This window comes from Manacus vitellinus, unplaced genomic scaffold, assembly GCF_001715985.3.
Source record: "Manacus vitellinus isolate BGI_N305 unplaced genomic scaffold, ASM171598v3 scaffold_26_pilon, whole genome shotgun sequence".
Lineage (NCBI taxonomy): Eukaryota > Metazoa > Chordata > Aves > Passeriformes > Pipridae > Manacus > Manacus vitellinus.
The window spans coordinates 8,841,399-8,862,358 of record NW_021939960.1 but is presented as its reverse complement, the minus strand read 5'-3'; the positions used below and the strand labels follow the sequence as shown (position 1 = coordinate 8,862,358).

General features: G+C 49.7%; 1 protein-coding gene across 1 annotated transcript in view; it reads left to right on the top strand.

Moving 5' to 3' along the window:
* The first annotated feature begins 120 nt into the window (after positions 1-120).
* NOL4L (nucleolar protein 4 like) overlaps positions 121-20,960 on the top strand; it is a 48,156-nt gene continuing 27,316 nt past the window's right edge. The window contains exons 1-4 of the mRNA XM_018074014.2: positions 121-1,491; positions 2,868-3,023; positions 6,715-6,826; positions 11,423-11,532. Coding sequence (XP_017929503.1) covers positions 2,952-3,023; positions 6,715-6,826; positions 11,423-11,532 — 294 coding nt within the window. The 5' untranslated portion in view covers positions 121-1,491; positions 2,868-2,951. The remainder of the gene's footprint in view (positions 1,492-2,867; positions 3,024-6,714; positions 6,827-11,422; positions 11,533-20,960) is intronic.

Sequence of the window (20,960 nt, the reverse complement as noted above, 5' to 3'; positions counted from 1 at the left end):
AGATGTGAGGAGGAGGCAGGCAAAGAAACGTGGGACTAGAGGAGATGGGGAAGACAAAGGACACTGGGGAGGGAAAAGACCCGATGGAGGAGAGGAGGTGAGAGCGCTCACAGTGCTGGGAAGGTGGGGAGGAGGTGAGGAAGGGGGGGTGAGAGCTGTGGGACAGGGTAGGCAGGGACAGAAAAGGAGGAGAGACCGGGAAGAGGGAGACAAACGAGTGCAGGGCAAATGTAGGAGAAAGGAGGATGGCTGGAAGGTGGCAAAGGGACTCCTCAGCACCTGAAGTGCTACCCACTTCTGAGTGCTTATGTCAGGGCTCAGCTTTGCTCCTGAAATCTTTTACGCCTTTTGGGGACAGATGACTTCTAATAAAGCCCCCATGCCAGAACAGGATAAAAGCATCCCTTCTTCCCATTCTGCTTCCCAAATGATTTTTTTATTGCTATTTAAACCTGAAGGATTTTAAGCCGTTCTGAGATATTATGGGCTCTGACTCATGCCTTGAATACTGGTGAGCAATACTGGGTGTGGAAGGAGGAACCCGAGGGGCGTGGGCCCCTCGGAGAGGTACTCAATAGCACACGTGTCCTCTTAAATCCTCGGTCAACATTTGGGTATATTGCCAGATATAAACCTCTCTAATCCTGGAGGTACTGACTTGATACAGCTTCTTATACCCAGTGCCTTTGATACCGCTTGCATCTCACCTGCTTCCCAGAGCTAAATAATCATCACGGGGAGAGCAGTCACAAGGCTGAGGAGGGGATGGAGAGACGCAAGGAGTCAGGGGAGGATCGCTGCAGGGAGTGGGATGCTGAGGAGGCAGCTCTGGCATCCGGCATCCAGCCGGCGTGGAGAGGAAGGCGCTGCTGGGTGTGCAGGGAGGCTGTAGCGATGCCCAGACCCTGAGGTTACCTTCATTCCTTCTGAAATGGGGGAGGAAACACGGACCTGCTGGCTGGCCGTGCAGGGAGGAGGGCATTAGCTGGCTGGAAATAGTGATTTGCATACAGGGTTGGTTACAACCTTAATTTTGAGGGCTCTGCTCGTTACATCTGACTGTGCTTTTCTCCTGCTGCATTTTCCTTTGTCCTGTTTCTGTAATTATCCTCATTTCAACCCTGCTCTGAGGATTATTGGTCAGTAGGAAGCCTCCTAATGCCCGCTTCTCCTTGGCGGGGGAATACCCATGCCCTCGATTAAACTGAAACTCTCCAAACGGTGACAGAAGAAATTAGATCTATATTCCTCAAAGACACTCCCTGGGGCGAAGTTTCCCGACCCCCACCATGCAGCCCTGCCACCCTGCCCCTTGTGTTCGCTCTCAATATTCTCTTTGTTACAGCCACCTTCAGACCCGGCTCAGGGCTCCTCCGGGAGGGCAGAGGTGGTTTGTGTTGGAAAATCGTCGTGCCCGTGCCCCAGCTGAGCTCACCGACTGTCCTGCTGTAGCCCCTGCCCAGGACAGGGAGTCTCTGTTCTGAAATTGGGGTGAGGAGCCAACTCTAATAGGCAGCACTGTACCTTAAACCCTGAGATGCTGGGTGGCTTTAGCATAAGGTGGGCCCACTAAGTGAGTGATTTTTGAGAGGCCCTTGACTGGTGGCTTAAAGAACAGCATTTATTCAATCTATAGACTGTGTAAGATACACGGACCCCAACCAAGGACAACACAAAATACAGGTTAGAAGACTGGGCGTTCCCTTTGCTTGCAGACCCCTGCCAGCCCCTGCCTACAGGCCCTGCCAGCCCCTGCCTGCCCTCAGGGATGTGTGAATGCAGGTGACAAAGATAGTTTGCAGGTTGTTTAGATGTGCAGGTTGCTGCTCAGCAGCCTGGTGTGTACCCTCTGGACAGCATCCATGCATTCCTTTTGGAAAGCAGGCCTCAAAGGGACATAGTGTGTGTATATATATGTGTGTATATATATATATATGTCTGCAATATTTTTTTTTGTCTTTGCAAAAATGGCATTTTTTCCTTGAGCAAGCTAAGCGACCTCCCAAAGCCTGGCCCTTTTTTGGTCCCCCCTGCCATTACAGTAGCCACTGACCACCTCCCACTAGCCCTCCCCGCTTTGTGCCGAACGCCGATAGCAGCTGCTGGGTCCCAAAGGCTGCCTCCCCTTCCCACGGCACTCACTGCCAGTGTGAGCTGACACCGTTGGTGCCAGTCAGCTCGGAGGAGCACTGCTCCCCACACTTCCCACTCCCATCAGTCTGTCACCACTGCCGTGTGGCAGAATTACTGCCTCCTGCTCTCCAGCACATCCGAACACACAAAGAGCTGTGCTGCTGCTGCCAGCGCTCAGCTGCTCTGCGTCTGTGAGAGGGAGGGAGCCTTGGAAAGGTCAGTGCAGGGAAGGAGGGGATGTTGGCTCCTTCCTTTAGGGGCTGTATCCTGGCATCACAGTGAAACCTTGTCCTGCTGGCTGATCCACGTCTGCAGGGACTGCAGCCAGTGAGAGTACCCCATGTCGCAGGGCTTCCCAGGATGGTTTAGCACCATGTGCAGGTCCAAAGAGCCTCCCCTTGCCTGTTCCCCGCCTAGCAAAACCATCCCACATTATGGAAATTGAATTCCTTGATCGGTTGTGGCTCCACTCTGGACCCTTCTCTTGTTTTTATTCCTGGCCCAATTTCACTGCCAGCTTTAGCAGCACAACAGCAGCAGCCGCCACTGCCCTGGCTACAGCAGGATGCTCCCTGGAGCGCTGTTTAATTTATCCCCCACATCCCCCGTGCCCAAGGCAGCCCGAGGCGGGAGCACCGCCACTCTGCCCCCTCCAACCGCGTTAGCCCCGGGCCGATCTCGTCACCCCTGTCACCCATCGCTGACACTAACTCAACTTGCCTGCACTGTTGTAGGGGGCAGATGGACTGTCGGAGCCCGAGGGCATCTCTCTGAAACGCGTGGCTGTGGTGGAAGATTTCTTTGACATCATCTACTCGATGCATGTGGAAAGCTCGTCGGAGCCGGGCAAAGCACCCAAACATGCCGGGCAGAAGAAAACCTACCGAGCGGTGAGAGTCCCCCCTGTGCCCCGGGCAGTGAGGGGGGACTGGAGCGAAGGGGCTGAGGGGCCGTGGGAGTGAGAGTCCTGTGGGGATGAGGACGACAGGGCAGGTAGAAGCAGAGGCACTGGTGGAAGGCAGAGGCGAAGGAGAGCCCCGTGTGCCTGTGTGGGGAGGCGTGAGGAAGGAGGGGTTTAAAGGCAGAGCAGCTGTGCTTGGGGACGGGAAACGGGGCTGCAAACGGGGCTGCAGCGGCAGCACAGCGGCGCGGCTGCTGGGAGAGGAGAGACCCATACAAAGACACTACACGTCTGAGGGGAAAAGAAAGAGAAATCCTCAGTATTAGTGATGAGCGAGGGGATGTTTGCTCAGTCCTCTGCATGCTCCAGGCCATCTGCCTCCCTGTCTCCCTTGGCCAGAGGGAAATGTCTCATGTGGGCTTTGGAGGGCAGGAGCAGCCAGAAAAGGGGACTAGGGCATGACTGCAGCCCCTCTCCTCCTCCTCAGCCTCCCTGGCAGATGCTCCCACCAGCCCATCCTGGGTTTCCTCAGTAACAAAATGGAGGCAGGCACAGAGCTAAGTCTCATCAGGTGCTCTGTGGATGCTGAGAACCAGCTCTATCCATCCTGAAACCACTCTAGTTAGGTCAGGAATAATTTAGCTTGAAGTGTGCTTCTCCAGGGAGCTTGCTGTTTCTCCTGACTCTGCACAGCCCTTCAATGCAAACATTTGGGCTCTCCTTTTACAAGAAGAGCTGTCCAAAACCAAGCTACTCCCTTGATTCCCACAGCCCTAAGGACCAGGTCGCTTAGAGACAGGAGTGGCTGGCTGGCAGCTCGGCTCTCCAGTGTATATGTCATCTTAGAGAGGTCTGTGCAGGCTATCCTGGTCTCTGTGATGATGCCTGAGGTTCTGCAGAGCTCAGTGTGCTGCCAGAGCTAGTGCAGGGCTGGAGTCTGTCCTGACTGTCCTGCCTGCGGATGTCCCTGGTCCAGCCATGCTGTCATGCTGGCAGTGCTGGTGAGACAGCCCAGTGCCCTGCAGCCTCCCACACGTGGTGGGAGCCTCCAGGGAGCAGGACTTTGAACACAGAGCTCGTGGCATCGCTCTGTGCCCTGCGCACTCGACTCCTGCCCCTGAGGCAGAGTGTGGGGCTGGGGGCTGGGGCACACATTGACCCTCCCTGGCCAGGGGCACGTGACCTCTTTATGGTCCAGAGGGGACAGCCCCACCAGCATGACCACAATTCAAAAACTTTCTGCTCGTTTCCCCAGCAGACCACTCCGACCCTCCCCTAATTCCTTCAATTCAGCTCTCTGGAGGACTAATCTGTGCCCTGCACAGCCCCAGGGGAGCAGGCTGGATCCGTCTGTTTTCCCAGGCCTGCTCGCAGCAGTCAGAGAGCTTCACGCTCCACCCCTCATCTCCCTCTTGAGCTGAGATCATCACATTAGCAGTGTGTATCCCCTCCTGACCTGGCAGGACGCTGCTGGCTGGGCTGCCCGGCCTCACTCCTGCCCTCACTCCCCAGAGCACCTTTGCAGCCCGGGCTGGAAGGAGAAATGGTGCAGAGCACACAGCGTGCCTGGCTCGGGTATACAAAGGGATGCTGCTGGATGGCCAGTTAGGAGGCTCCAGGGTCCCCTGTCTCTTTCTTCCAGCTCCCTTTCCCCACCGCTTCTGATTAGAGGCACTGGAGAGTTTGCCCTTGTCCATGACCTCCGGAGGGAGGCAATCAGAAAGGGAGTTTGGATGGGAGATAACTCATCAAGGAAGCTGTCTGCTCTGCAGAGCATCAAATCAGCTGAGAAATAACAACTGTATCACTAAAATTAGCTGAGCATTTGCAGCAGAGACTGTGGGCTTGCTGGAGCAAGAGAGGCAGGGAGACGGCTGAGCCCGGCGGGCAGCGCGCGGGGACAGTTCCCTGCCTGCGCCACGACACCACGGCTGCCACCAGCAATTTTCAGGCCCCTAATTTCAGCATTTCTGTGGGAGTCCTTCATGCTTGTGCATCAATAAATATCGCACAGAGGCAAAGACTGAGCTGGCATCCGCTCGGTCACAAGAGAGCTTGCTGGGGCTGCAGCTAAATAGGAGGAGAATCCCATGAGGACCAGGCACTGCAGCCTCCATTTGAGTGCTGGGACAAGGTCCCCGCCTGAACTTTCCACCCATCTGGCATTCTGTGCATGTGAAAGCCCGGGCTCTGCTGCCGCGCAGTGGAGATGGATGCGGATCCCTCCCACCGCAGCGGCTGGGGCTGCCTTAGCCATGATCCCGCGAACCTTCTGCCCCTGCCCTACTGCTCTGCTTCTAGAGCAGGTTTTTATCCAAGCTGAATATCACCCTTTCCTGTGGGGTAGAAAAAATGCTTGGAATTTAGGTATTTTTTTATTTAATATGTATTTGTATAATTTAGGTATTATTTGTTAACAACATAAGGTGGGAGGATGACACCCACCAGCCAGAGGAGGGGGACTGGGACATCCTGGGCCGCCCTCCCAGCTCAGCCCCGTCACCAGCCCTCACCCACGAGGTGTCTGGTTGCAGCCCCACTTCCCGTCCTGAGCCCCACTTCTGCCGGGCTCGCAGCCCCGAGGACTGGCACAAACAATTGAATTTCTGTCTGCTTTATGACCCCACTTGTAAGAGCTGTGACCCCTGTGGGGGTCACGGCCCCTGGTTTGGGAACGGCCGTGCTAGGACAAGTCACTTAGACCAAACAGGATGGGTGATTAACCGTAGGAACCAGCCCCAAACTAAGAGGTGGGCTCTCCACCTCTTAATGCCTTCCAATTAAGACCAGATGTCTTCCTGGAAGATGTTTTAGGCAAACCACAGGCCACTGGGCTGCAGGAGAACCTGGGTGAACTTGCCTTACTTGTGCTACACAGGTCAGACTCCAAGATTTGATGGTCTTTTATGGCCTTAAAAAAGTCTACATTAAAATTGACTAATTCCTTCTCCAAATAACCTTGATCTTTAGAAATACTGTAAAATTGCTGCTGGCAGGGATTCATCGGAATAATAGGACTGTGGGATTGCCAGGCACCTTCTCTGGGTGCTTAGGTCTGGATCTGGTGTTTTAACTTCAAGCATCCAAGTTTTAAATATTTATCCTTATCTTTTCCTCATCTGTAAAATACAAATATCCCACAAAGGTTCAGGAGACTTAATTCATTACTGTTTGTAAAAATGTTTTCAATTCCCTAGATAAAATATGTCACAGAAGTGCAAAGTATTATTAACAGTAATTGATTGTCATTGTGGGAAAAAGTGACCTGCCCTTAGGAAAGATTAATGGATTCTTCAGGTTACTGGTGTGATGATAATTAACAACGCAAACAGAGCTGACAAGACCTTACTTTTGCATTTGATTCTTGCACATCTGTAGCTTCACTCTTCCCAGACTCCAGGGGGGAACGGGAAGGAGTTTCTGGGAAGATACGGGTATGCAGGGATTCCAAAGGTCTGTTCGGTTGTGTCTTGGTGCCTCTCTGACGCACCAGTTCCCCTCCCAAAGCATTCCCCCATTAACAGCTGCTCTGGGAGCTGATTTTGGGGCCGAAGGGAACTATGTGTGGCTGTGAGCTGTTGATGTCCCCAGTGGGCTGGGCAGGTGAGGTGGGAGGGTCCCCGCACTCCGCTGGCCATTCTCCCTCTCCCAGGACATTTAGCTCTCTTTTGTTTCCCCAGATTGCAGAGACTTATGCTTTCCTCCCGAGAGAGGCTGTGACCAGATTCCTGATGAGTTGCACTGAGTGCCAGAAGAGGATGCATTTCAACTCCAACGGCCTGGAGCCCAAAGGTAAGGGCGAGTGGCTTCTGCCAGCAGAGCTGACACTGCATTTTGTACCAGCGCGGTACCACCGACGGCTGCCAGATACTGCCCCGACCAGGAGATACATATTAGCCTAAGGATTTTCCCAACCCCCGTTATTTTTCATGCACTTTTAGAGCCAAGATGAAAGAATTGCTTAAACCTGCTTTGTCTGTCACTGCTTTCAGCTCAGGGAGCAGAAGCAGCCTGGCTTTCTTTGCCAGCTTCCCCAGTAGGTCAAAAATATCACGGATATGGCTGCAATCAGCCCATAATCATGTGTGGGTGGAAACTTCAACGTCTAAAAAAACCATGATCTAAAGTTTTTCCTTTGAACTGTTAATTTTGTATTGAATGACACGGAATATGTGTGAATGGCTGAAGTTTCTGATAAAGAAGCAATTTACAGTAATTAATAGATAAGCACATGATCCTGGGTTTGATAATGGCAAGTGTTTTGGCAATCACAGTTACATTGTGCCTGTGTACCCACCCAATTAGTGTGGTGGTTGACTCGTTATGGTTCAATGTGCAGCTCTTAGGCCTGAGAGAGAAACAGGGGGAAGATGATGGGATCGGGTTCTCTTCCAGAGGAGGTGGTTAAAGTTTGTGTGTTTGTGTGTTAATGTGTGTTAATGTGTGTTTGTGTGTTAATGTTTGCGTGGGTTTTTTTCTGAATTACAAACTTGTGATCAAGTGCAAAGCATCACACTGATGTTGGTTTCACACAACAAAATCATTTCTTTAAAAAAACCCATAAACAAATCGGGAAGAGTTTGGTCTTTTTCAAATCTGGAAAGGCAAACTGGCTCATTTGGCAGCTCTTATCAAGGAGGGAAGCAGAATTTAAGGAACAAAAGGCCCAACAATAGAACATTTCTTGTATTAAATACTGATTGCCAACTGTTTACTGCTGGGAGCAGAGCTACAGACATCCCAGAGGTTCAGTGTAAGTGGATTACGTGCCAGTTGTCCAAAGGTAGTGACTGAAATGCTTTGTACTCATTACATTTTTTAGAAACTCTCCCAAATAACCCCATGAGACTTTTACTAGCTGAAGCTCCATTACTGCAGCACTTCCCACTCTGCCAGCTAAGGGCCCGATCCCTGTTTTCCAATTATGTCAGGAGAAGTTCTGGCCTTTGGCCTCGCTGGGAGCAAACCTGACCTTCACAGTGATTGCACTGCATCCATCACGGGTGACATTCCAAGCACTGCGGCTGCAGCAGTCGGCTCAGTGGACGGCAAGGACGATGGGATGAGTCAGGCCAACAAGGATGTTGCCTGTTGGCTTCACCCAAACCAGGACACCTTCCAAAATGCCTGGCACTACTAGCTGAGCTGCCAGATCCAGAGCTCAGGGTCCTGTTTCAGGAGGCAGCTGATGAAAAGGGTTGTTTCCTTCATAGAATCACAGAAACTGGTTTGGGTTGGAAGGAACCTTAAAGTTCATCTCATTCCAACGCCCGGCTATGGGCAGGGACATTAAAGAAGACCAAGCTGATCTTCCTTCAGGGGCTCCCACCCACCATCCTGCATCTCCTGTGCTTCTCCCAGCAGCACACACCCATCCCAGTTCAGAGGCAGCTCAGGGAACACCGGGTGCTGGGTATCCTCCCCAGAGCAGTCCTAGCTATGGGAACCATGATCAGGGCTGAGAGCTGGCTGTCCTGAGCAAATTTATAAATTAATATCAATTATTGATTTGTTTTCGTAAAGCTTCTCCCCTTAGCAGTTCTTCTAAAAATATGTCAGTCAGGAAAACAAAGGATCCCACGTGTAAGAAGTCCCACTTACCCACCAGGAATGAAAGGACAGAAGTGCTTTTCTGCTCTGAATAGCACCTAAATAGTGACTAAGTGTATGTGAAAATGCATTGAGTAGATTAGATAAGGTAACTTTTACTGGGGAAGAGTGTCTGATTTCACTAACACTTATTCAGGAACTTATCAGGAGCAAATCACCTAAAAAAACACTGGGGTCGTAGAAGAACCACTGAGGTGCATGCACATGCATACACACATACAAGCATATACAGGTAAAGTTTAACTCGGTAAGATGACAGAATTTGAGTCATTCCCATCTCTTCCTGCTTCTCTTGTCCATGAAACAAATCTCAACACATTTAATTTGTGATCACAAAAATCCCTAATTAAACATATCTGACATCAAACCCTGCAGGGCACCCACATCATTCATAAAAGCAAATTGTCTTGCTCATGGGAAACTTTGAACGTCACTGGACTTCACTGGGATCTCTTTACAGTGTTACTAAATTAGGATTAATTCCAGTGGAGTTAAACAAATGTGGAATTAGGATCAAAACCATTTTACTTTCAACCATCCTGCTTGTTCCATCTGTATGTCCAACATGTGGGGCATGTGATAGAGATAACTGTTTGAAAAATGAGCTAAAGGATTCCAGGAGCTTCCGTAGGATGTAAGGATTGTTCCCGTGGAGCCCCCCAGGCCTTTTAAAACAAAGGTTTTCTTTCTTTTCCAGATAACTTAAAAAAGAGGGGAAAAAAAAGTGTTTGGTTTCTTAGGTTCAAGCCCTTATGTGCTGCAGTTGCACAAATTCACAGTTAATTTTTGGCTGCTAGTGGGATTATTCCAAATTTACATCAGGCTTAAGGCAGAATCTAAGCACCAAAGATCATTTACCTCCCTCTTCTTCCCCACCTGAAGTTGCTGAGCTGCTCCTGTTCAGCCTCATTCATCTCTGCAGCGCTGAGCACTGGAGAGGGGGATGTCAGGAGAGCAACTTATCATCCTCAGAGGTCTGAAACACTCTCCTCATCCATTCCTGTGCTTCAGGAGAGAGTAGCTCTATCTGTGTTACTCTTAGCAAATGCTTTTCTAAACTCTTCTTAAGGACTCAGCCAGCTGAGGGAGGTGGCAGATTGTGTCCCTGGAAGAAGGTCCCCTTGTGCTGGGATTTTTGCATCTTTTCATCACAAAACAACATCCTTGTACAGCAAAATAATGGATTATTTTGGGTGGTTAATATATAGAGGTGTAGAAGTGCTCTTAATTAATCCGTAGGTCAAATCATGACAGAGACTGATGACATACAGCCATACAAAAAAAAAGGAGGAATCAGTTTACAAGGTTCCTAAAAGCTATAGACCTTCATATTTGGGCAAGTCGATGGCCTGAGGGGCTCTGGCTGCCCATTCCTGCATCCACAGCCAGGAATGCTTCAGCTGCGTTCAGGGGTGGACTAGATGGAGCTGGGAAAAAAGCATTATATTGCCATGGACCCAGTCAGTGTCTTGATAGAGAAGATTTGCAAAAACCTTAAGTCACTTACAGCTTCAGGGTCAGGTCATTTCGTAATCAGACATGATAGATCTGGTGTTTCCAGAGGTGTGGAGCATCTTCAGGTCTGCTGAGTTTCTCCGGGATTTTTCGACACTCAGCATTTCTGAGCAGCAGGCCCATTACAGTTGGGATGATGGGTTTTCTGAAGTGCTGTAAAACATTTCGTGAAGGCTCTTTTTCAAGGGGCTGTGTCAGAGGTGCCTGTGAAACCAGTGACCCCGGGAAATGCAAGCCAGCCATGGAGATTCCAAACCAGGAATGGAAACCTCCCACCATCAGCTCACCTTCAGCTCCTGGAAATCCTTCTTCCCTGACCATTGTTGCTTAAGCTTCCTGTCCAAGGGACACCACACATCCTTTCAGCATGTGCTGGAAGGCTGGATTAATTCTCCACACTTGCATCTGCCTGTCCTGAGGACAAAGAAATCTCCCTTGTAGCCAGCAGCCATCCCTGTGGACAACAGCAGCTTTCCTCCTGGGCAAGCCCACTGCATAAGCCTGTAAATTCAGTGTTAGAACAGATCATTCTGGCAGCCTTCATGTCATGCATGGAGAGATCACAGGCTCTGCAGTGCTTGTGGCACAGGTGGCAAATCTTTGAGAACTCAGAGAAATCACTGAGAATTTGCTTTGTGGGGTCTCCCTTGGCCTGGCCACACAGAGTGATCTGCAGGAGTGTCCAAACCCAGAGCCATCCCTAGAGCTCAATTTAATGCAGCCAGAGGAATTAACAGGAACAATTTAAATTAAAGATCTTTAAAATTAAGTTTGTGTTTTAATGAGGATGTTAAAAATAATCTTCATCATCAAATACAGATACTTAATATGTTGCCTTAACGTTAACTCCTACCTGAGGGAATCCCAGCAAAATCATCAAGACTTTGCAATGCTAAAGCAAGCTGCAAATAGATCCTTGTTCATCACCCTCCACATAAATCCCATGTGTATGGAAGCACTTCTGAGGCATAGGCAAGACTCTGCTTCTTCCTCTAGTTTGGGGGACAGTGAAAAATTACACATTATGTGTAGTTTTTTTCCACAGGTGACAGCAATGCTTGTTTTCCTTTTTTTTTTTTTTTCCAAGACAACATCTGTTCTGTAATTATGTTCTTGGTGGGGTCATGTTCTTAGAGGAACCTTCGCTCAGCAGGCAGTGGCTCTCGCCAGGGGTTTGAAGTGCTCCAAGATACACAAGTGTAAAAGTTATGAGAACATGTCACAGGTCCCTCACCTGAGTAAAGTTTTTCCTCTGTTCTTCAGAGAGCGAGCCGCCTTCCTCCTTGGTTTCTGGGATCATTGACTACAACATGCCCCTCACCTCGACTTACCTGAAGCAGATGAAGCTGCGGGTGATGAACTCACAGGAGCAGGTGAGCGGGGCGGCACGAGGGGCACAGAGGGGCTCTGCCCACGCCGAAGGGCTGAACGGAGCAACCGCTCCTGGGCACGTCGGTTTTTGGGAGGATGTTTTTGGGAATGGCCAGTTTGTCCAAGCAGGTCAGGCTCTGGCTGACAGATGGTGCATGGAAGTTGAGGGGCAGCGTGTCCCAGATCTCCTGGCCCAGAGGAAGCAAACCAGGCTGTTTCAGGCTCATGTCAGTGGAGAGAGGCAGAGATGGGGTTGATGCAGTTACTGCTTATGACAGTCTGCTAGTTCTTGAGGCGTATGGTTCTTCTAAGAAATTGTCTTAAAAATAAATATGGCAAATAGGAATTTGTTTCTTTGCCTCCCCCTGCTTGTTTGGGAGCTTTAGCAGAGAGGGTCTGAAGCCCAGACCTTCCTTTGGTGCTCTGGTCCTCTCTTAAACTGCTCAGCAGCTTGAGGGGGTTCAACCACAGGCGCTCAGCTCCCATGTCAAAGTGGGAGATGGCTCCATTGTTTGATGACAGTGTTAAGCCACTGGATTTTGCTTTGGGGATGTATGGGGCACCCTGCCACAGGATTATACCCAGGCTGTGCAATTTTCTGAAGTTCTGCAGCTGCAGAATTAGCTATGGGAACCTCTGTGCACCATGGAAACAGTCTATAAAAAGAAAAGTATGTTTTACTTGCTCCCCACAATCTGCACTGGAAGCCAGTGCTGGATTTTCTTTCCAGCACACTGAAACCTGAACCTGATCTCACACATTGCTGCCAGTGGCAAAAAGTGACAGGGTTTGCATCTGCTGTGGTGGAAAACATTGCTGGGAGCTCGAGCTGTGAAGCTGTGCCCAATGTGGGCTTTTATCCAACGGCTTCCTAAAGGCACATGGGTTAGAGCATCACTGCCAGGGTGTAAAGTGCCAGGTGTGGGTTTGCTGGAGAGATTCCGAGCTCCTCCATTGCTTCCGCTGTGAAACCTTTTTGCTGGAGGACAAAATGGCATCTGGTGGGAAGCATTTCTGTGTCTTGGAGCTTTTTCCTTTGTGCTTGTTGGACACTTGAGTGGGTTTAAGGCTTTGTTTTAGGTTTTGAGAGGTGAAAGGCTGCGATGTGTCAGGTTTTGTACTTGTGGTGGGCTGGGCAGTAGAATAATGAACAGTTTGGGGGGTGACTGGGCTGGGCTGGAGACATGGAGTGGATGGATGTGCCCCTTCATGCCATCTGATGGCTGCTTCAGGACCACTTCTGGATAAACAGGGTTGGGAACTAACATGTTCCAGCCACCTCTGGGTTGTGCAGAGTGTTTGCTGGGTCTCAGTGCCTCTCCTGGCAGAGCAGCACTGGGATGGCAGACCTTGAAATCCTGTTCTTCACCAAGGTCAGAGACTCAGAGGCCATGAAGTCTGGCTGTGCTTTTCAGCATTTGAGGTGGCCGTTTAAAGTTAAGTTTGCTATATACAATAGGATGGTCTGAGTGGTTTGACTTGTCACCATTTATGCATTTTCAACCAGTTCCTCTTGGCTCTGAAGCTGCTAAAGGGAAGTGTGTTGTGAAGCTTCAATAAACTCCTGTACCCAGTTTCTACAGGTAGAAAACTGGCCTTGCAGTTTGATCTTATTCCCAGAATAACAACCCCCCCCAGAAGCTGGCAGGCATCAGTACTGGATCTTGAGTTTTGGAGCTGCCTGCTTAAGGATGCTTGTTTTGAGAGCTTTGGTTGGTAATATAGAGATTTGAGTTTATACCCTGAGTGTTGGTGTAGCAGTTTGCACTGGAACTGTCACTAGATCGATATAACGTGCTGCTAACATGAACGCTCCTGAAGCTTGCAAAGATCGGAGTAGAGGCGTATGTCATGTGGGAACAAAAAGGGACCAGCTGAGGCAACCAGCAGTTGTTGGTTTAGATCATAAATCAAATGGTTTGATGTTATTCCCTGCCTCTAAAGTTTTCCTTCTCCCGCGCTCCTGTCGGTACGTGGTAATGCAGCTTTCGAAGCTTTTCAAGCCGTAGCAGCCGAGGGAAAAAGCCTGTTTGGAAGAAGTAAAATTTGCCATTCAGTGTGTTACTGAAACTGATTCCTGAGAGCAAAATAATAAAAGATCAGTCCTATTGCTCAGACTTCTAAAGCGTTAACGCTTTCCATCATGATGACAGTCTGAAGAGGATGCAGGTGGTTGGACCCGTTGGGGAAAATCCAGCAGGACTTGAGTGCTGTCCATTCCAGTATGGGACACTCCCTGGATTCCCCTGGGGAATCATAGACTCATTTAGGTTGAAAAGATCTCTAAGATCAGCAGTTCCAACTGTTTACCCAGCACTTCCAAGCCCACAACTAAACCTTGTCCCCAGGTGCCACATCTACATGTCTTTTAAACCCCTCTAGGGGTGGTGACTCCACCACTGCCCTGGACAGATTGTTCCAGGGTTGGACAACCCTTTGGGTGAGAAAACTACTTTTTCTAATATCCAACCTAAACCTCCCACGGTGCAACTTGAGTGAAAACAAGTGCCATGCTCCTGAGGCAGCCGTGGCTGGACCTGGATCTGCTAACACAAAGGGTATGTGAAGAAAATGTGTGTATTAGTGCCAATACCAGGGTTAAGTTCCCTCCACAAGCATTCCCCTGCTATTTTTATGCCATCCTTTTTTTTTTTTCTGTAGGATCCTGGCAGTCTGTGTGGAGCATGGGCTGTGCAACACAGGCTGCTGCTCTCCCTTCCCCAGGTTTAGGGTTAGGGTTGCAGAGTTTGGAAGTTGCAGCTTTTGGGGTTCCAGGTGTTTGCCAACTACAAAACCCTTCTAAAGATGATAGAAAAAATTCTGACGTTTCTGCAAATGCAAACCAGGCAGAAAATGCAACCTGCTTTTAAAGTTTGCACTACACAAATATTCCCTGCATGTTTTTTTCTACCAGCGTGTCCTGAATGCTCTCAGCTTGAGTGATGCCACTGTGCCACCTCTCACTAGCATTTGATGGTGATAATAGAAATAAATTAAGCAACGGACTTGTGTTTCACTTGGCTCTGGCCAAAAGCAATTATTTGTATGCAGCAGCACCAGAAGGAACTTGCTTCATTTGGGGTAACAATGAATGAATTTATGCCAAAGTGGCCTTTTAACTTCATTATTCAGGAAAAAAATAGTGTGCATGTAAGTGCAATCTATTAGTGCTGCTAAGCACATCGGTATTAGGGCACCAGTGTCTCCAGAAGGAAGCACAGCCAGAACCTTAGAGAATGCATTTTATCTCTGCTTAGGGACAAAAAACTGTCAGAAGAGAAGCTCTTGTGGTTGCTTACAAAATGAAGAGTTCCTGCAGAATGTTTTTCTATATATTTCTTGGAGTCAGAACATCTGTTCTGTCGTGGTGGAAAACAACAGTGACCCATGTTGCTTATATTGGGTTCACTGGGACATGCAGGAGCTTCTGGGGTGGGAGTCTTCCTTTATCCCCATTTCATACCAGTTCTCACATGTGTGAGAAAAATCAGGCCCCTTACCCTTTCCAGAGTGCCGAATTAGCCCCATTTCAGGGTGTCTACCGAGGCATTAAAGCACTTCTGAACTGCTGACCTTCCCAATCTAGCAGCAAAAAGGAATGAAAAGAAGATATGATATTTATCTGTAATGATCCTTCCACCTCATTTTCAAATGCTAAATATTAGCATTTTTAAATGGTTGGTTATTCCATTGCAGTCATTTTCCAGACAATCTTTCCTGTGTTACTCAGCCCCAGCCTCGTATTTATTTTTCATGCCGCATGGTTGGGCAGGACTTCCACTGGTTACTGGAGGAATAGAAAGATTTTGAGGGAACAAAATGAGAACACTGACATGCCAGGCTCTCTCTCTGCTCCAGAGCTGTTGCTGTTACCTTGGCAGACACAGTCCAGGGCCGAGTAACCGGGTTTAAATGATACTGAAACGTTTTCAAAGATTGCTTCAGCGGCTGCTGGCAGAAGGTCACGCAATCAGTGAATGGCAGGAAGCTGCTCTTGGATGGGAAATAAGAAGAGCGTTTTTCTTGTTGCTATGGCTTTGCTGCACTGACTTGTAAGTGTTTGAGAGGGACAGAGCCTTGTCCTGCACCGTCACACACTCCATCCATCCAGTAAATTCCCTGTAAGCCTGGAGTGTGTGATGGTGCGTGGATGTGAAGTGATTTTCAGAACACAATTTCAAGCAATGTTTTAACCCAGACAGTGGGGTAATCCTGGGAGGGGGGTGGAGGGGTTCAAATCCCACTGGTGTATGAGGAGTTGGCTTTGTCTGGTGCTGGTGAGGATCAAGCCTTTGCAGGATTCAGGAGCTCACGGAGCCTCATGACCAGAGGCTGGTTGGCAATGTGAAGTCTTCCTTCTTCCACTCTCCCTTTCCTCTGGTCCACCCATTACTGTGCTTGCTCACTTCAGCGTCCCAGAGGCTCTGAGAGCAGCTGAAATGCATCTTCTCCTGGCAGCTCATTTGCTTCCTTCTGCTTTGGAGTAATCTTTAGACAATCCTGGGGGTGCAGAAGGCAGGGAAGGGAGCCTGCAGTTGCAGACGAGGACATTTTCAGTCTGTCAGTTCACTAGTAAGAGTTGCAGACTTCTCATTTCACACAGTCCAGAGACCAGGAGCAAATCTCGCAGACCTGGCAGCTGCTGGGTGAGCTCTGGGTCCTGGGTTTAGCTGCCTGAGTGTTTCATGAAGGCATCCTGAAGAAATGCTGTATGTGTTCACAGAGGTGAGGAAGGCAGAAGCATGCAGCCAGTACTTGGAAGGAAGTGGGATGATGTGTTTGTATCACATGAGGATGATAAGGTACTTCCCAGCCCATGAAAGAGGGTGTTAAACATCTCTGTGAATAAATACCTCTAAATCAACCTGACAAGATAGCTCTCATTCAAGAGGCTTTGTCTTGGCTTGGGAAGATTTTTGTTTCCTGCTGTTAATTTTTAAGACGGTTTGGAGCACTAGAGAAGTTCCCTAAATGAACCCTTATGCTCAGGAGGGACCATTGGCCGTAGGCACAAGGAGGCACTGAGTTAGAAAAGAGATTCATCACTGCTCGACGGGCTCGGCAGCACAGCCCTCTAGTGGGGACAGAGCTTCTGCCGCCAGGAGCCGGCTTTGCCTGGGAAACTTCAATTCTGCCCTAAAGGACACAGTTAGTCCAGGCAAAGCCAGGTCCCGCTGTCACAACTAGTGTTTTTTACTGGCAGAGATGGTCTAGCAAAACTTTCATCCTTGGCCTGACGGCTCATGAGATGCAGGAGATCAGGTGACCAACACATTTAGCCTGGGTTCAGACTGGTGTGAATGGGTCGCTTTCAGTGAAGGACAGCTCATTTTTCTTACTGGGATTAACTCTGATGTTCCCAGCTAGTAAAAACTTGGGAGCTTTTATTTCCCACTGTGTGGATCTGTCAATACTTTTCCCACTGTTCCAGGTGAGCTCTGTGTTTGTTCAGTGTGACGTGCACAGCGAGCAAACAGTGTGAGACCGACTGGGGTCGGTCCTGCCACTGCAGCTCTTGTCTTCAAATGATATGTGATGCCAAGGCTCTGAATCTTTGCACTTTCAGGGCTAATCACATTATTTTTTGTAAGAAAGGAGGTGGCATTGCCCGATTCCAGTGGTGCTGGGCACAGTTCACCCCCTTGGACTGCTCAGGTGTATTTAGTTATTGCACATGGTGGTTCCGCTCCGATCTCCTTTCTGGTAGCTGTGCACTGGTGGGGAGAAGCTGGTCCCTTCCCCACTCTCTCTTCACTTCCCTGTGATGTCGAGCAGCTCAATTAAGGTCCTGGAGAAGTGGCTGGAGGATGTTTAGAAGTTTCCCTGGCTCTTGGTTGTCGTGCTGGCAGCAAGACTGCTCTGTGGCAGGGCTGATCCACCCGTGGGGAATTGGGACTGGTCACCCTCCACCATGCACACCTATCCTGATGCCTGTTACCTGATCTGAGAAGCCTTCTAGAGCCAAGCTGCTTGAGCCTGTGTCTGGGGATGCTGAATGAGTAGGGCCAGAATCCCCACTATGTGTCTTTAATTCCTTATTTCTTCCCAGAACATCCCCTGTTTGGTAAGGAGAGCTGCGGCCCATTCCCTGTGTTTTAACCAGGATCACAGGCAGCCGTTTCCAGTAGAACTGGAAACAAGGTTTTGGTTCAGGGCATGTAAAGTGGGGCTGGAAAACATTCCTAGGGGGAAAAGTAAAGATGTCTAGCTCAGGGTGATGAAAGCACTATTCCAGCATCCATGGAGTGGTCTCCTGGATCCAGTTAGATCTATCCTGTACCTGTGGAAAGCTGTGCACACTGGGCTGTTCTGCATCGTCTCCAAGCTCAGGTGCTGACGTGCTGTACGTTGACTTTGATCAAGTCACACAAATGGCTGTTTCTTAATTGCCTTCTCCCTTTAAAAAGGGAATAATACCTTAGAGAGACTTCTGAGGTCTCGCTCACTAATAAAGCTCTTCAAGAGCTCGGATGGCAACTACTTCGAGAGCGCAAACTGTTATTAATGATTTCCGTTATTACGGAAGATGAAGCTGTGTGGTTCAGCTTTTTAACCTTGAATTGTGTGCTTGCTTTTGTTTCTGCTGCTGTTAAACCTGTGTGGCCAGGTTTGCACCTTGCCTGCTTGCACAGACCCCTCAGACCCGCATCAGGGGCCGGGTGTGCTCAGAGGGTGCGGGTGTGTCACCGAGGAGTCAGTTTTGCTCACAAAGATGGGTTCTGCATCACATGGTAGGGCTCGAGAATGGCCAAAAATGGGTTTAGTGGTGGTTCTGTTCATGTTGACTCAATTCTGATTTGGGGGGCCAAGAGGTAAGCTGTGAAGGTCGTCCTCAGTGCATAGAGCAATGCAGACATTGCAGCCAGGGCTGTGGATTTGGGCTGTAGAAAGGAATGTTAGAGGAGATTTGGCCACCATGGACCTATCTCTTCTAACACCCATTCCCTGTCCTCCAGAGGAAGAAAATCCCGCCCACAGAAACAACTCCTTTCCTGCTCCTTTTTTTTGGCAGTGACTGGTGTACCCTGTGAAGTACAGAGTTGTATTTCCTTTCCTTCTCTTGTCTTGGCTCCTGGGAGAAAAAAACCCATCTTTTATTCATGCACATGCCAGGTGCTAACTACTGCTGCTTCTAAGGAAGGAGCGGCCAGGACAATGTGGGATACAACCCTCAGCCCACAATGAATCTGGTCTATAACAAAAGTTTCCCAAATCTTTACTCTCCTTTTTTTCCCCCCTGGCTCTGCTTTGAATGGCAAATAATTTACATTCAGTGTGGATAAAAGCTGTGTCTCCCCCTCATGCCATGCTCTGGGCCCTCCTTTGGTCCCTCCTGCCCCCCTTTCCTTACTGGCCTTGCCCCGGAGAGATTTGCATTTTACTGCTTATTCCTCAACAGGGTTTGATGGTCACAGAGGACCCAGTGCAAGAGGTCCCGTTTGTTATTTAACCTACTTTTCAGAGGCACAAGAACATCAAGTGACTCGCACAAGGTCGCCCATGAGTCAGTGACTCCTCTGGCGTGATGGCCAGACCCTGCAGTCCCTGCTCCCACCACTAGATCCCTGTGCCCACACTCCACAGCACCACAACCATTCAATTAAGCTCCTGCAGCGCCTTAAATGTCGTTTATTCCTGGGTTTGACAGCAGCCGTGGTATTCTTGCGGAGCCTTGCCTTAGGAAATGACAGCGGATGAGGTCAGGGCATCGTTAGTGATGCTCTTGGAAGCATCACTGCCTGGTGCTCTGGCAGGCTGTGTGGTGTGGGTGCTGTCTTAGGCAGGACATGGCTCTTCCCAGGACCTGCAGCTCGGCTCTGGTGGCAATCTGCGAGATCCTGGCTGGACCAGCACACACTGACAGGGAGCCCCGCGTTCTCTGCATGAGCAGATCTATGTCTGTGTGAAGGGGCTTGCAGGGACCAGAGGTAGTGAACACATTGTGAGGAGAGAGGGAAGGAAGCGACTTATAAATAATATATTTGATGTATATTATATATATAATATAATAACAGCAGCACTGGTTTATTATGGTCTGTGTTTTTTTTAAGATGTAATCTCGTAAGGCACTTACCCCTGTTCTGACAACTCGATAAATTATTATTACCAATTCTATATCTAATTGCCAGTTATTTCCCCCTAGACAATTTGAATCCGAAAAATCCCCACTAGAAAGGTGCTTGGCATGCCGTTTCCCAGAGCTTCCCTGGCTCTTTCTGGAGGCAGCCCCTCTTCCGCTGGTGAGCCCCACTTCTGCCAGCCTCGTGACCCCGCGCACTGGCACAAACAATTGCATTGCTGTCGGGCTCATGACCCCACTTGTAACAGCGGTGACCCCCCTTGGGGTCAGGACCCCTCCCCTGCACAGGGAAAAGCTCCTGCCCAGCAGCTCTTGCTGAATGGCTCTTCCTCCCTCGCTGCCTGTGTGGACGCGGCTGTTCCGCACTAAGTTTGCCGATGTGAAATTTAGGTTAATCCATTTCCAAAGTGGATTAGGCTAACCCACACAAAGGCACTTAGTATAAAATAAGAGTGTCCACATGGTGAGGCAGCACGGAATAGTGACTGTGCTTCGAACTCGCATCCTGGCCAGTTTGTGTCCCCTGCGAGCTCTCCAAATGGAGGGGCGGGCACCTCAGTCCCGTGGGATGTGCTCTCCCAAATGGCTTTAAGCCAGTCTAGCTTGAAGCCGAAGGAAGCGCAAGGAGTAAACAAAGCCCAGCAATGGGAAGGGGTTAAAGCCCGCTCCGCTGAGGTCCTCGGCAAGGCTCCTGTTCACCTTAAATGGTCAGGATTTTATTTTAGCTTCAGGGAGGAGCAGCAGCCATGGAGTGGGAAGGGAGTCCTGAACAGGCCCTGGGGGCTCACAGCCTGCTGCCCTCCCAGCCATCCGCTTCCTCCGGAAGGCCCCCAGGGCTCTGCTCTCCCTTCAGCCTCTGGCTCCATGGGTCAGCCTGGAGGAGATGGAAATGCAGCACAGAGTGATGCCCATTTTCACCTCTGGCCTTGGATCTTCCTGAGCCGCCCTTTTCCCTTGTGTGCTTCCCTGGCAGTGAGGTGGTTAATGCTGGAATAGATAACATCATAATTGGCCATCCACACTGACAAGCCATAAACCCCAAACCTGGCAGTTCCCATCCTGGCTCTGGCACCATTTCTGGCACTGGCCTACTGCAGGCTCCACAGGGAACCGCTACACTTGGTTTATTTCATAAAAATTTCCTTTGTAACCATTAAATAGGGAAACATGAGGTGGATTGAGAAGGGGGATGCTGCGATACTGGTGATACTGGTGCCCATCACTGGGATGGGGATCACCATCCCCATCATGGTGATCCCATAGTGGATCAACCACTGACCTGCTGCCCTCGGGGCCCAGCCTGGCAGCAGGTACTAGCCTGGGGGATGCTGGGGCGCAGCATCCCCATCC